This window comes from Gigantopelta aegis, chromosome 4, assembly GCF_016097555.1.
Source record: "Gigantopelta aegis isolate Gae_Host chromosome 4, Gae_host_genome, whole genome shotgun sequence".
Taxonomy (NCBI): domain Eukaryota; kingdom Metazoa; phylum Mollusca; class Gastropoda; order Neomphalida; family Peltospiridae; genus Gigantopelta; species Gigantopelta aegis.
Window position 1 is genome coordinate 61,211,904 of NC_054702.1, and position 13,160 is coordinate 61,225,063.

At 39.0% G+C, this 13,160-nt stretch overlaps 1 protein-coding gene across 1 annotated transcript in view; it reads left to right on the top strand.

Annotated features, from left to right (window-relative positions):
• Positions 1 to 5,611, top strand: part of LOC121369930 (cytochrome P450 10-like) — a 55,181-nt gene extending 49,570 nt beyond the window's left edge. The window contains exons 7-11 of the mRNA XM_041495012.1: positions 81 to 255; positions 2,217 to 2,383; positions 3,029 to 3,110; positions 3,648 to 3,860; positions 4,844 to 5,611. Coding sequence (XP_041350946.1) covers positions 81 to 255; positions 2,217 to 2,383; positions 3,029 to 3,110; positions 3,648 to 3,860; positions 4,844 to 4,972 — 766 coding nt within the window. The 3' untranslated portion in view covers positions 4,973 to 5,611. The remainder of the gene's footprint in view (positions 1 to 80; positions 256 to 2,216; positions 2,384 to 3,028; positions 3,111 to 3,647; positions 3,861 to 4,843) is intronic.
• The last annotated feature ends 7,549 nt before the right edge of the window (positions 5,612 to 13,160 follow it).

Consider the following 13,160-nt stretch of genomic DNA (forward strand, 5'->3'; position numbering starts at 1 on the left):
CGTAGTCATCATCGTAGTCATCATCAAAAGCTGATATTTTTAAGGGGAGACAAAATTCTTAACCTTTATATGAATTTCAGATTTTTGGGCAACCAGATCCGTAAGGCATTAGACGATTATGTGCATTTGAAAAAGAACGAAACGTGGAAGAAATCTCGGCTGTCGTTTCTGCAAACCCTGCTCGATTATGGAGACTTGTCAGTGGACGAAATTTCCTCACTGATGCTGGATCTTATGACTGGAGGGACAGACTCTGTAAGTGTTGCAGTTCAAGTCCGATACTTTTTTACACACACATGCGAGACAGCACCCGTTGTAGATAACTTTTACACACCCATGTGAGATAGCATCTGTTGTAGATCATTTTTACACACCCATGTGAGACAGCACCCGTTGTAGATAACGTTTACACACACGTGTGAGATAGCATCTGTTGTAGATAACTTTTACACACCCATGTGAGACAGCACCCGTTGTAAATAATTTTTACACACACATGTGAGACAGCATCCGTTGTAGATCATTTTCGCTTCCAATATACGTTGGAAATTACTTTTGAGACTTGTGATTGGTTGCTCCACGGTGACGACCCGGTCGCCACACTAAAGAAATACATCAACGAAAGCACCCAAAGAAATACGCACGATCGAAACTGATTACTCAGTGACGTTGAAGTTAACCCGAGACTGATTTCTCGTTGGTACCTAAATTAACTGCAAGCGTAATCGCAAGCCCCTTAAATAGATTTTAGGTGGAGAAGACGTTTTAACAACTGGTTATAAATGGTGACTAATGGCCACCCGGGTAATATTCTTTATATCTCCCGCATCAGTAGAACTGACGGGAGCCAATACCATTTCGTGTCAAGGTGACATGTCGTAATTTTAAGATTTCGGCAGATTCGTACTAACGATGTTTGGATTCGTCGATATCCACCCCCACCCCCCTCTCCGCCTTGTGCAGCATGTCTCGACCACTCTCTCTAGAAACTGTCCTCGCTACAGTGTAGACTTCCCCTGCATAAACTCCTAGTAAGTTGTATCGACACGAAGGAAATGTTGGTTTTGTTAAAGTTTACTAAACTAGTCATGGAACAGTTAAATCTAATTTTAGTCAGATTGACGTTTATTATTCCGTTCTATCTGACTGTTAAAAAGTTTTTTTGTTTTTTTTATTTGTTTAACTGGATCACATTGATTTATTAATCATCGGCTATTGGATGTCAAACATTTGGTAATTGTGACATAGTCTTAGAGAGTAAATTCGCAACATTGTTCTATTAGTAGTAAGATACCTTTTGTTTGCACCATCCCACAGAAAGGATAGCACATATTACGGGCTTCGATATACCAGTCGTAGTGCACTAGCTGGAACGAGAAATAGCCCAATGTCCTATCTGGAATGTGCATCTCTTTCATTCAGTCGGCAGAGCGCTCGTCTGAGGTACTTGGGTCCAAGGGTCGAACCTCCTCGGTGGACATGCCATCTTCCGATTGCCCCCCCCCCCCCCGCCCCGCCCCCTCATTTCTCCATTTTCCCACGACTGGTATATCAAAGGCCATTATATGTCTATGTCTATGGAACATGAATATAATAGATCTATTATTTCTATTGAGCAAATATAGCGAGTTTCTTCTGAAGACTACGGGTCAGAATTATTCAATGTTTGGCATCCAATAGCCCATGATTAATTAATCAAGGCGTGCTAGTGGTGTTAAATAAATAGGTGTATGTGCTCTCATTTTAAGGACAGGGTGGGGGCAGCCTGATGTTTGTTCGAATTAGATTTTTTAAAATGCCCGAATCTAGATAACAATGTTTATTTATATTAGCATTATTAAGAAACAGCTATATAGGGTTGCAAACGAATCACTATGTATTTTAACACAAATAATAAAAGAAAATAGAGACGCAGTAAAATTTAAACGTTCTAAAATAACTGTTCTGACACAAATCTGTAACCGTTTTACCTTTATATATATATATATATATATATATATATGCATATTTATGTATGTGTTGCTGGGGGGGGGGGAGGGGGGTTCTCCATAAATTAATTTCAATTATCGTAAGAGTTTGTTGTTTTAGGCTTTTTTGTTGTTATTTTGTTAAGGTGTTTAGTTATTGGGTTGTTTTTGTTAGGTTTTGTTTTGATTGTTTTATTTGTTTGTTTTTCCATGTGCATTAATAAGGATAAATATTGTTACTAATTTCAGACAGCAAAGGTGATCCAGGCCATATTGTACCAATTGGCTTTAAATCCTGAGAAACAGAACAAGCTGTTTGAGGAAATCCATTCTTTGATTGGTCATTCGGGAAACTTGAACACTGAAGACCTAGATAAATTGAGGTACCTGAAAGTCTGCATCAAAGAAACATACAGGCAAGTTACTTCTGTATAGTTCGGTATTAGTAGTTATTTATTTATTTATTTTGGGTATTGCGTGTTATTAAAATTTTAGTTAGGCACACGCTTCAACCACATGGATTAAGGTTACTGAAAGAAACATTGGCATGGTGGCTATACACTTCAATAACTTAATGGGATATGTGGTAGCCAAGGGTTTGGCTAGGATTTTATATTGGGAAACCACCCACATTTGGACATTAAAATATTTGGAATTGATTCATCAAAATCAATATACTCCAAATGTAAGTTCTAGTGTAGTAATATTACGCGAAGGCCTATAATTTGAAAGGAAATAAATAATAGATTAACTTAATTTACTGATTAAAACTGAAATTTATCAGGTATTATGAGAATGTTGTACCAAACCAGACACTTTATTCGGTTATTTATGTACGCTGCAATTCACATGGGTGTTGGTTGTACAAAATGTAACAGTGCGAAAAATTAAAAATGCGCGCACTTTTTTCAAACACAGAATAACGGCTCAAAAGATGTATGGTTAAATTTGTACAATACTTGAGATTCAAGTACCTAAAGTAGGGTCTTACAATTACTTAGCTGGAATTCGTTATGGATAAAAACTGTTTTTACAAAACGGAATATCCCTTTATTTTACAGACTACAGTTCCCAACGCCTATTGGAACAGGAAGAGTTTTACAAACTGACCTGGTGCTCGGCGGATACAAGGTTCCCAAAGGAGTAAGCAGTTCGCATTTATCTGAGTTAATTTTTAGCGATCGAGAATGTGGTCGAAGTTGAAAAATTAATTAAGCGTTTTCATTCACAAATGAATTGTTTTATATATATAAAAAAACATTTAACCTATATAGTTTCTGAAACGGTTAATGCAGTAACATTTCACGCATGACCAGTTGTTTCTATTATTGTGTTATGCTATTATGAGCGAATGAGGTGTTCCGAATGAAAGTGCGTTGCGACTTTTCTGTATAAAAGACTATGTGGCAGAATTACCAAGTGTTTCACATCCGATGGTTAATTAATTAATTTTTAAAATGTGCTGTAGTGATATGGTTAAGTAAAATAAACTTTAGTTTACTTTACTTAGTTATGATTCTCTATATTCCTGTCAGGAAATAATGCTATTTCGTTAAATGTTTTTATTAATGGGGCGGCATGTAGCTCAGTGGTAGAGAGCTCGCTTGAGATGCCAAGGGTTGTGGGATCGATCACACTCGACTACTAGTATTACTATTCCTTTCTTTTTCATTATTTCAGGTGACAGTGATGTGCAATAACCCGAGGTTGCTGAAAAACCCAAAGTACTTTCCAGACGCAGAAGAGTTTATACCCGAACGGTGGTCGCGTAATGAGTTGGGCCAGAGACAATCTTCCATTCCCGCCATGGCCATGAAGCCGTTTGGTTTCGGAACTCGTAGTTGTATTGGGCAGAGGTTTGCCGAGACGGAGACATTACTGGCCATTGCTAAGGTAATATTACACACTGAGGACTCCCGTCGCTTTTCTGATGTCATATGCCTCGGATTTTTAGATATTTGTCTCCATAGCAGAGGTCAATAAATAATTCCTTTACAAATATTTTTTTAAATATTTTATTGTCCCAAAAATATAAAATATCAGTGTCAGGGTTGGAGTGCCCTGAGCTCACTGTCTCACAATATTTTTTATATTAAATATGGTATACATAGTTTTATAGACATACATATAAATGCAAAATATAAACACATGAATAGGTATACTGCACACAATTCACCTAAATACTTTTGGTTAGGAGTCACTGCTGGGATACGAATTTATATTATTCTGCCAACCTTAAACTCACTGGCTTAGCTATTGCGCAGACCTTGAGTCTACATCGAAGTCGTTATGCCTGCAAAAAGTATGCTCAAATAGAACGCCCTATTTAAGCACTAAAAATACCTCACTGTGCTAAGAAAACACATAAAAAGACTTTCTGTTTCAAAATTAGTTGGATCTGAAGAACCCAGTTCTAGGCAGTATGTTTACTACTATTCACTATGCAACTTGCAATAACGAGGTTACGATCTACTTGTAATGACGTGTATTACTAATACTATTAGAAAACAGAGCATGTTCGAATCACGATACGACTGGAGACGTCGCTAAACGTCATTACTGTAAGCTACAACGAGAGATCCTCCGTATTTCAAAGGCAGTGGTATGCGCTACCCTGTCAGATGGAAAGTGTTCAAAGGCCCACAATCGCTAATATAATCAGAACGAACAGTATATATATGACGGTAGCTTACTCTGGACCAAGTGTTACAATTATCATATGTTATATGTCTCTCTCTCTCTCTCTCTCTCTCTCTCTCTCTCTCTCTCTCTCTCTCTCTCTCTCTCTCTCTCTCTCTCTCTCTCTCTCTCTCTCTCTCTCTCTCTCTCTCTTCCCCAACAATATATATATATTGTATCTTTTTGGTATTTTTCAGATTATACAGAATTTCCACGTATCAGTTGACCGAAATGTCAAAGAACCGGAAGTGATTTATACGCTATTTTCAACGTTCAGTGAACCTCCCCAATTTATTTTTACCCCTCGCCAAGACACTTCGTGCTAAGAGACTCCGTATATCGAGACAGTCACACGCTTCACTGGACTACAAACACACATATCCATAAACAAAGTTACACCAGAGAAGACTGCCAAGGGACATCGAATTCTGGTGAAAAGTGTTGTGTACATATGACGTTAGAAACCCAACGAGTACATATATTTACTTAAACAATGCTATTTGTGTATACTATTTAAAAGATATTTAAAGAGTAATATATTTGTGATAACCAGTGTTATGATTATGTGAAGTTATTTTATAGATTTGTTTTTCAAAATATATGTTTGAGACAGTGCTATTGTTCATATTTAAGCAGATTGTTATTTATTTCAAAGAATCATTGTTATATATGGGAATTCGTTTATTGATTTAGAAAAAAAGTACATATTTAAAACGCCTATTATTGTTATTTTATAGATATACAAAATAGTATTTATTTCATATAACCTGCTTATAATCACAACCAAATAGTTCATTTTGATTTTATTGTTGTTATTCGGGGGAAGATCAGGGATTTGACAACCGGCCTTGGTGGTGTCGTGGTTAAGCCATCGGACTACAGGTTGGTAGGTAGAGGGTTCGCAGCCCAGAGCGAGTTTTAACGACTCAGTGGGTAAGTGTAAGGCCACTACACTCTCTTCTCTCTCACTAACCATTAACTATTAACCACTAACCCACTGTCTTGGACAGACAGCCCATATAGCTGAGGTGTTTGCCCTGGATAGCGTGCTTGAACCTTAATTGGACATAAACACGAAAATAAGTTGAAATGAAATGGGATTTGACTAATGTTGGGATCGTGATAAAATATTTTCCAGTCAAGTTTCCAACTAAATTGGGGCGTACAACCCTACTCGGTCTTTGAAGCCGCCCCTGGTGTTGTTATTGTTTTGTTTAAGTATTTATAGAAATAATGAAATCAAGTTAACTTGGACAAAAATGTGATTGTTTAAATTCATTAAAATTTAAAGGTCCTATGTCAAAGTTGAAACTACAATATTTCGTTATTTTCACATTTATGTGTAATAAATATTTACAAATGAATCGATCCCACGCATAATCTTTCCAGAATTAACTCTAGAATAATAGTTTTAAAAATTCGACAACGCTGGACAACAAGAGAGGCTTCTGTTGTCAGTTAACTGCAAAGAATTCTGAGTAAATTTGGTGTGTTGAATGTTTACGCATAAAACAATTACGTCACTAGTTAAAGCGTGTGACACATTCTCGGGATACCCCGTAAAATAATTTTGTTTCTAGTAGTAAATGGAATTATTTGGTTGTAGTTTTTATAGGCATGTAGCTGAATGTATAAACTTTATGTTTCAAATAAAAAATTAATAAATATTTTTGGCGGAAACCGCCATTATGGCAATTTTGACATAGCACTTTAAATTTAAAAAGAAAATAACTGGTGTTTCGGTTAATGCAGATAAAAGTAAATTGTTTGTAATCGAGTGCTGAAAAAACCAAACCTCCCACCACTAATGTAACATGTCTGATATTGAATGTAAGATTGTCTAGCGGTATTGATCAGTCATCTGTCACCGTCATCGCATCGGTGAGGGACATGGAATACGTTACTGATAGATCATTAAAACACCGTTCATGCGTTCTTCAACCTATTCTTGTGTTTCTGGTCTATATAGTTTGATACGTAACAAATACCTGCCAGTATCTCATTCATAATTAACCAGCATATTAGGTTTTTCGTTATGCTTTCGTAATTTCATTTCATACAAAGCCGGGTAGATGAATAAGCAAGTTGCATGTATCAGTGGTTCGTGGGCGTTGTATTTTGTATGCATGCGAGAGAGAGAGAGAGAGAGAGAGAGAGAGAGAGAGAGAGAGAGAGAGAGAGAGAGAGAGAGAGAGAGAGAGAGAGAGAGAGAGAGAGAGAGAGAGAGAGATAGGGAGGGAGGGAGGGGAGGGAGAGAGAGACAGAGAGAGGGAGAGGGAGGGAGGGAAGGGGAGAGAGAGAGCGCGCGCGAGAGAGAGATAGGGAGGGAGGGGGAGGGAGAGAAAGACAGAGAGAGAGGGAGGGGGAGAGAGAGAGAGAGAGAGCGAGAGAGGGAGGGAGGGAAGGGGAGAGAGAGAGGGGAGGGAAGGGGAGAGAGAGAGAGGGGGAGGGGAGTGAGACAGAGAGGGGGAGGGGAGAGAGAGGGGGGAAGGGAGAGACAGAGGGGGGAGGGAGAGAGAGAGATTTATCTCAGTAACTAAAGCGCTCGCTTGGAGTCATGGGATCGATTCTCCTCTGTGGACTATTAGTAACTATTAGAGTACCCTATGTGGCGACAACGGGTTTCTACTTTTACCAATTAATATCATGTGGTTGTATATCTGCTCTGTACAACCCTATTGCAATACAATTTTCATTGCTGCTAGTTAGTATTAGAGTAGTTTATCTGGCAGCATATAAGCGGGATAACTGATTTTTTAAACTGCATATGGGACCTTCTAATTTTTAGGTCACAAATATATATGCTTACTATCTCAATGTGTATTAAAACTTAAACATTTTACTCACTGCCGCTATACTTATGATTAGCCGTACTTTCTCGTAAACACATACCACGGTCTTTCATATGCCAGTCGTGTTCGTCGTGAGGATTGATCTTACGAGCTATCGTACCTCAGACGCGATTTCTACAACTGGGCTACAACTCCCGTGCTAGACCAAACATGCATTGCTTTCCTGGGCCCAATTTCACAAAACGCCGTAAACCTAGTTTTGCACGTAAACGCAATAAATTGATTAATAAATCAATGTGCTCTAGTGGTGTCGTTGAACAAAACAAACTTTTACTATTAAAAGTACAACAAATATAGTTTGATGTATACCAATTCCATTTAATTATGGCCTTACAATGTTCTATCTTCCGTCATGATGTAATTTTTTTGCGTGAAATAGCTGCCAAGCACATGAAAGTGTGTGACAAAAGTAAACGTACGATGTTTTGTGAAATTGGCTCCTGTTGTTGTTGTTGTTGTTGTTGTTGTTAATGTTGTTTGTTTTAAGTATCATTTTCATCATTTAAGAAATATAACGTACAAGAATATATATCACAGTGCTGGTAACCCGAATTTCTAAGAAAGTAATATTAGTAATATTGTGGGGAGGGGTCTGATTGTGTATATTTGTTTATTTGTTTGTTTGTTTGTTTTCGTCCTGTCCTGGACGGAGGAGCCGGCCGAGGTCGACACATGCGCCCATGACAGGCGTGTGCTACAACAGTTTGTTCTGAATGTGCACGTTAGAACTTATGACCTGACCTTTGTTTTTGTTCGTTTTTGTTCGTTTTAACTACAGTATTTTCATCTTAACATCTGTACCACAAGTTGCTAAATAGCTATAGACAACCGTCACGTCTATTTGGTATATGCATTTAGATTCGGGTATCAGTGAATTTAGTTCGCTCTCAAAAGTAAGGACTGTTCTGATAAAGTTAACGTAATGTTAATACTGGTAATACAGTAAGTATTAATATAATCGCTAGTAATACACCAAAACGATTGGGATATAAGCTGTAACAAACAGGACGATTAGGAATCTCTCATTAGTTTATTCAATACCGTATCTCATGTACAAGACTGATTCCAAAACGGCCAGCTTTGGGTCAGCAGAAAAGTTCTCCAAATATTTATTAAACTTCCAAATTTTGTAGATACCCAGTTATTATTTTAACAAAATATCAATTATTACATGAGATTATTTTGCGAAATTAAAATAAAATTCGCCAATTGTTTTTAAAATTCTCAATTGGCATATTTGCCGAGTGCCAGAGCTAGCCTTGCAAAAGAAGTATGATAAAGTCCTACGGGTAAGCAGCCATGACCCACTGTCACATGCTTTGCGTATACAGTACAGCTGATATTGTCACGATATATGGTTCAAATGCCGTCTAAATGAGGACTGCCACTTTCTATCGTGCGCCGGTACTGGCGCCTAAAACGTTTGTACGGATGTACATAGAATAATGTTTTAAGCTAGGAAATGCAAATATATATTTTATCGAAATATTGTTTAAATTATTCTGAGGGTGAAGTACATTTAAGATGAAATAGCATTAACTATTCCCTATCAACGTTTAAGACACACCTTTAATCTGACATAATAGATACATATAAAATGTTATTCATGTTTCGATGGCATCTTATGCGAGATGAACTGCTTTGATGTTCTCATTGTTTTGACAGTTATGTAAGCGATTCACTATTTTGATCTATTTTGATAAATAAATATTCGTTGCAATTTCAGTGTATTTTTATTTATATAATATATTATATATAAATATATGTACCTTCTACCTTTTCCCCCTCTCCATCTCTCTTTCAAATTCTCCTTCCTTCCTTTCTTCTCTCTCTCTCTCTCTCTCTCTCTCTCTCTCTCTCTCTCTCTCTCTCTCTCTCTCTCTCTCTCTCTCTCTCTCTCTCTCTCTCTCTCTCTCTCTCTCTCTCTCCCGTTGATTTATTAATCATCGGGTATTGGATGTCAAACATTTGTTAACTATGACACGTCGTCTTAGAGGAAACCCGCTACATTTTTCCATTAGCAGCACGAGGTGTTTTATATACACTTTCCCACAGACAGGATAACACATACCACGGTCTTTGATAAATTAATAACTGTTAAAATCAATGCATGCATGTTTTGTATGCATATCTGTCTGTCCGTTCGTCCATCCATCCATCCATCCATCCATCCATCTCTCTATATACATACATATATATATATATATATATATATATATATATATATATATATATATATGAAGAGTTTAGGCGCAAAACGCGATATACACATTTTTAATTTTCAGTAAAAGTGATTTTTTCAATTGGCGTATATCGCGTTTTGATATAAAAACAAACAAAAACGGAATTTACCCAATACAATTTCATAAGGATCAATCACGTTTTGCAGCAAATCAGCGGGCCTACGATTAGCCCTTACTGACATACAATAATGGCTTTAACTAAAAACTAGAAAGAAAATGGTTTATATCGCGTTTTGCGCCTGAACTCTTCATATACACAAAGAAACAAGTTGAGCACCCCCTGTATTTTTCACAATGACTTGTCTTACGAGGTTTGGCGTTGAAAGCCTGATAACATAACCTCGGAAAAACAAATGTGTTTTGCAAGAATACATCTTTGACAGTAAGAAAACATAACAAGTGTATCCAGTTTTGAAATTTTAATCATTATTCTGAGAAGAATTCCAATATGCTGTATGTGAGCCAAAAAACTGAGGCACAATAAGTATGGAGGTGCAGAGTCAGAAATACAAGTCAACATCATGAATGATGATGAAAAATGTCATTTGAAGTTCAAAGATGACATTCATGACACAAATCATCAATAGCAGGTAAACCCGCCACGTGCCCGGATGACAGCTTCCACCCTTCGTCTCATCCCTCCAGTAAGTCGTCTGATCTGCTGCATGGGCAACTGCTGCCATTCTTGATGAAGAGCTGCCTCTAATTGTGCCAGAGTCTGTACAGGTGGGGTCAGTGTCTGTACTCGACGCCCCAAGATGTCCCAAACATGCTCTAGTGGGTTTAGGTCAGGACTCCTGGCCGGCCAGGGCAGGGTCGTCACAGCTTTAGTTTGGAGTAAAGCTGTTACTGCTCGGGAACGATGTGGCCTAGCTTTGTCATCCATGTACAGAGGTTTGGTGGCGAGTGGATGGTTGTCAAAATGCGGCACAACAACTGGTTGCAGGACGTTACGAATGTATCGATCACCACTGAGGTTGCCTTGAATGGTAACAAGATCAAGCTTACAACCATGTGATAGGCAACCCCAAACCATTACTGAACCTCCACCATACGAGGTCATAGGTCGTATGTTCCTGAGTGTGTAGGCAGCATTTTTATGTCTCCAAACTCTCAATCGGCCATTTGTGACATGGAGCAGAAACCAGCTTTCGTCGGACCAATGGACTCTTCGCCAGGACCTCAGATTCCAACCTCTCTGGGCCAAACACCACGCTAAATGGCGTCTCTCATGATGATCAGCAAGAAAGGGACGTTTGATGACCCTTCTGGCCTTCAATCCCACAAATTTCAGACGATTCCTCACTGTTCTGGCTGACATCCGTCTATTGGGTAACCACTGGCTCTTCAGAACAGGAGACGTAGCAAAGGGTTGACGACGTATGAGCCGAGGCAGGGCCCTGTCCTCGCGCTGTGATGTCAGCCGCGGTCTCACTGACCGTGGGAGATCCTTTACAGCATTGGTATGCCCGTGTTTTCGTAACAGTCTGCTGATTACGGTGTAATGATACCCCAGTTGACGTCCTATACTTTTGAAGGTCATGCCGGTCGCATGCATACCAATAATACGCCATCTTTGGGCTTCTGATAACGGTCGACGTGCCATATTCAACGATTAAACTTCAACAATGCAAGACAGTGATGTTAAATGGCAAGAATTGTAGTGTATTGATACTGCATTTTGAGTAAAGCATGGGTGGCATGATGGATGTGCATGTTGTTCTGCTGTGGGACGTCACAGTTGTCATTGTACTCTCCTATTATTTCGATGGAACACCATTCTTGACATATTCGTCATGTAATTTGCAGTTTTTACGAATGGGGCTATTTCAGTACTAATTACATCTAGGGATGCTTAACTCTCTTTTTTGTGTGTATATATATATTGATAGATTGATAGATATACTTTATTTATATATATACACATGTACTTTATTTCACTAGAGAGCCACTATGTATTACATTCCCCATTTATTACCCTCTTGACGATAAAATAACCTTTCTTCTAACGTAACACAAATTCATTCATCTTTTATGATGGAGAATTCGAAACACCAAGTTATTCCCAAACAAGCATTTTTGAGCGCCCGGAAGCGTTCCCACAATGCGCTACCATTTTCATCAACGCCCACCTCCGCACCATCCAGTTCATTGACTGCCTAACAATATTATTAATGTATCCGAATCCCGCGCCGTTTGACAGTGATCCGCTACTTCCTGGTCGTTTGATGAAATGACCCGTTCCAGTTAATAATCCAAGAACTGATCAACTAATCAGGCTAAACAAAATCGCAAAAATAATATTTATACAATAGATATCCGATTATATTTTCTCTTTCGGGATCTCTGGCTTATTATACAACATTAATTATGCATGAGGGATGAGTTAAGACACCTTGGAACCGTGGGTAGAGGGAGATGGAGTTGGGGGCGGGGGTGTTGGGTGTCCATGTGATCACCTGAACCTAAGGTGTAAAACATTGACTTTTTTTTTGTCCTACTAAAAATGATTTAAAACAAATTAATGCACTTATGCCCTCTTATTATAGTGACACCCCCCCCCCCCATCTCTCTCCCCCTCTCTCTCTCTCTCTCTCTCATTAACTCTCTCTCTCTCTCTCTCTCTCTCCTCTCTCTCTCTCTCTCTCTCTCTCTCTCTCTCTCTCTCTCTCTCTCTCTCTCTCTCTCTCTCTCTCCCGTTGATTTATTAATCATCGGGTATTGGATGTCAAACATTTGTTAACTATGACACGTCGTCTTAGAGGAAACCCGCTACATTTTTCCATTAGCAGCACGAGGTGTTTTATATACACTTTCCCACAGACAGGAGAGCACATACCACGTCTCTCTCTCTCTCTCTCGCTCTCTCTCCTCTCTCTCTCTCTCTCTCTCTCTCTCTATCTCTATGTGTGTTTGTGTGTGTGTGGTGTGTGGTGTGTTATTGTGTGTGTGTGTGTGTGTGTGTGTGTGTGTTGGGTATGTGTGTAAGTGTGTTGTGTGTGTGTGTGTGTGTGTGTGATGTGTGTGTGTGTGGTGTGTGTGTGTGGTCCTGTTTGTGTGTGTGTTGTGTTTGTGTGTATGTGAGTGTGGTGTGTGTGTGTGTTGTGTGTGTGTGTCTGTGTGTGTGGGTGTGTGTGTGTGTGTTTGTGTGTGGGGTGTGGTGTGGTGTGGGTGTGTGTGTGTGTGTTTTGTGTTTCTGTGTGTGTTAGTGTGTGTGTGTTTGTGTGTGTGTGTGTGTGTGTGTGTGTGTGGTTCGTGTGTGTGTGTGGACTGTGTGTAGTGTGTGTGTGTGTGTGTGTGTGTGTGTGTGTTTTGTGTGTGTGGTGTGTGTGTGTGTGTTTGTGTTGGTTGTGTGGTGTTTGTGTGTTTGTGTGTGTGTTTGGTGTGTGTTGTGTGTGGTGTGTGTTGTGTGTGTGTGT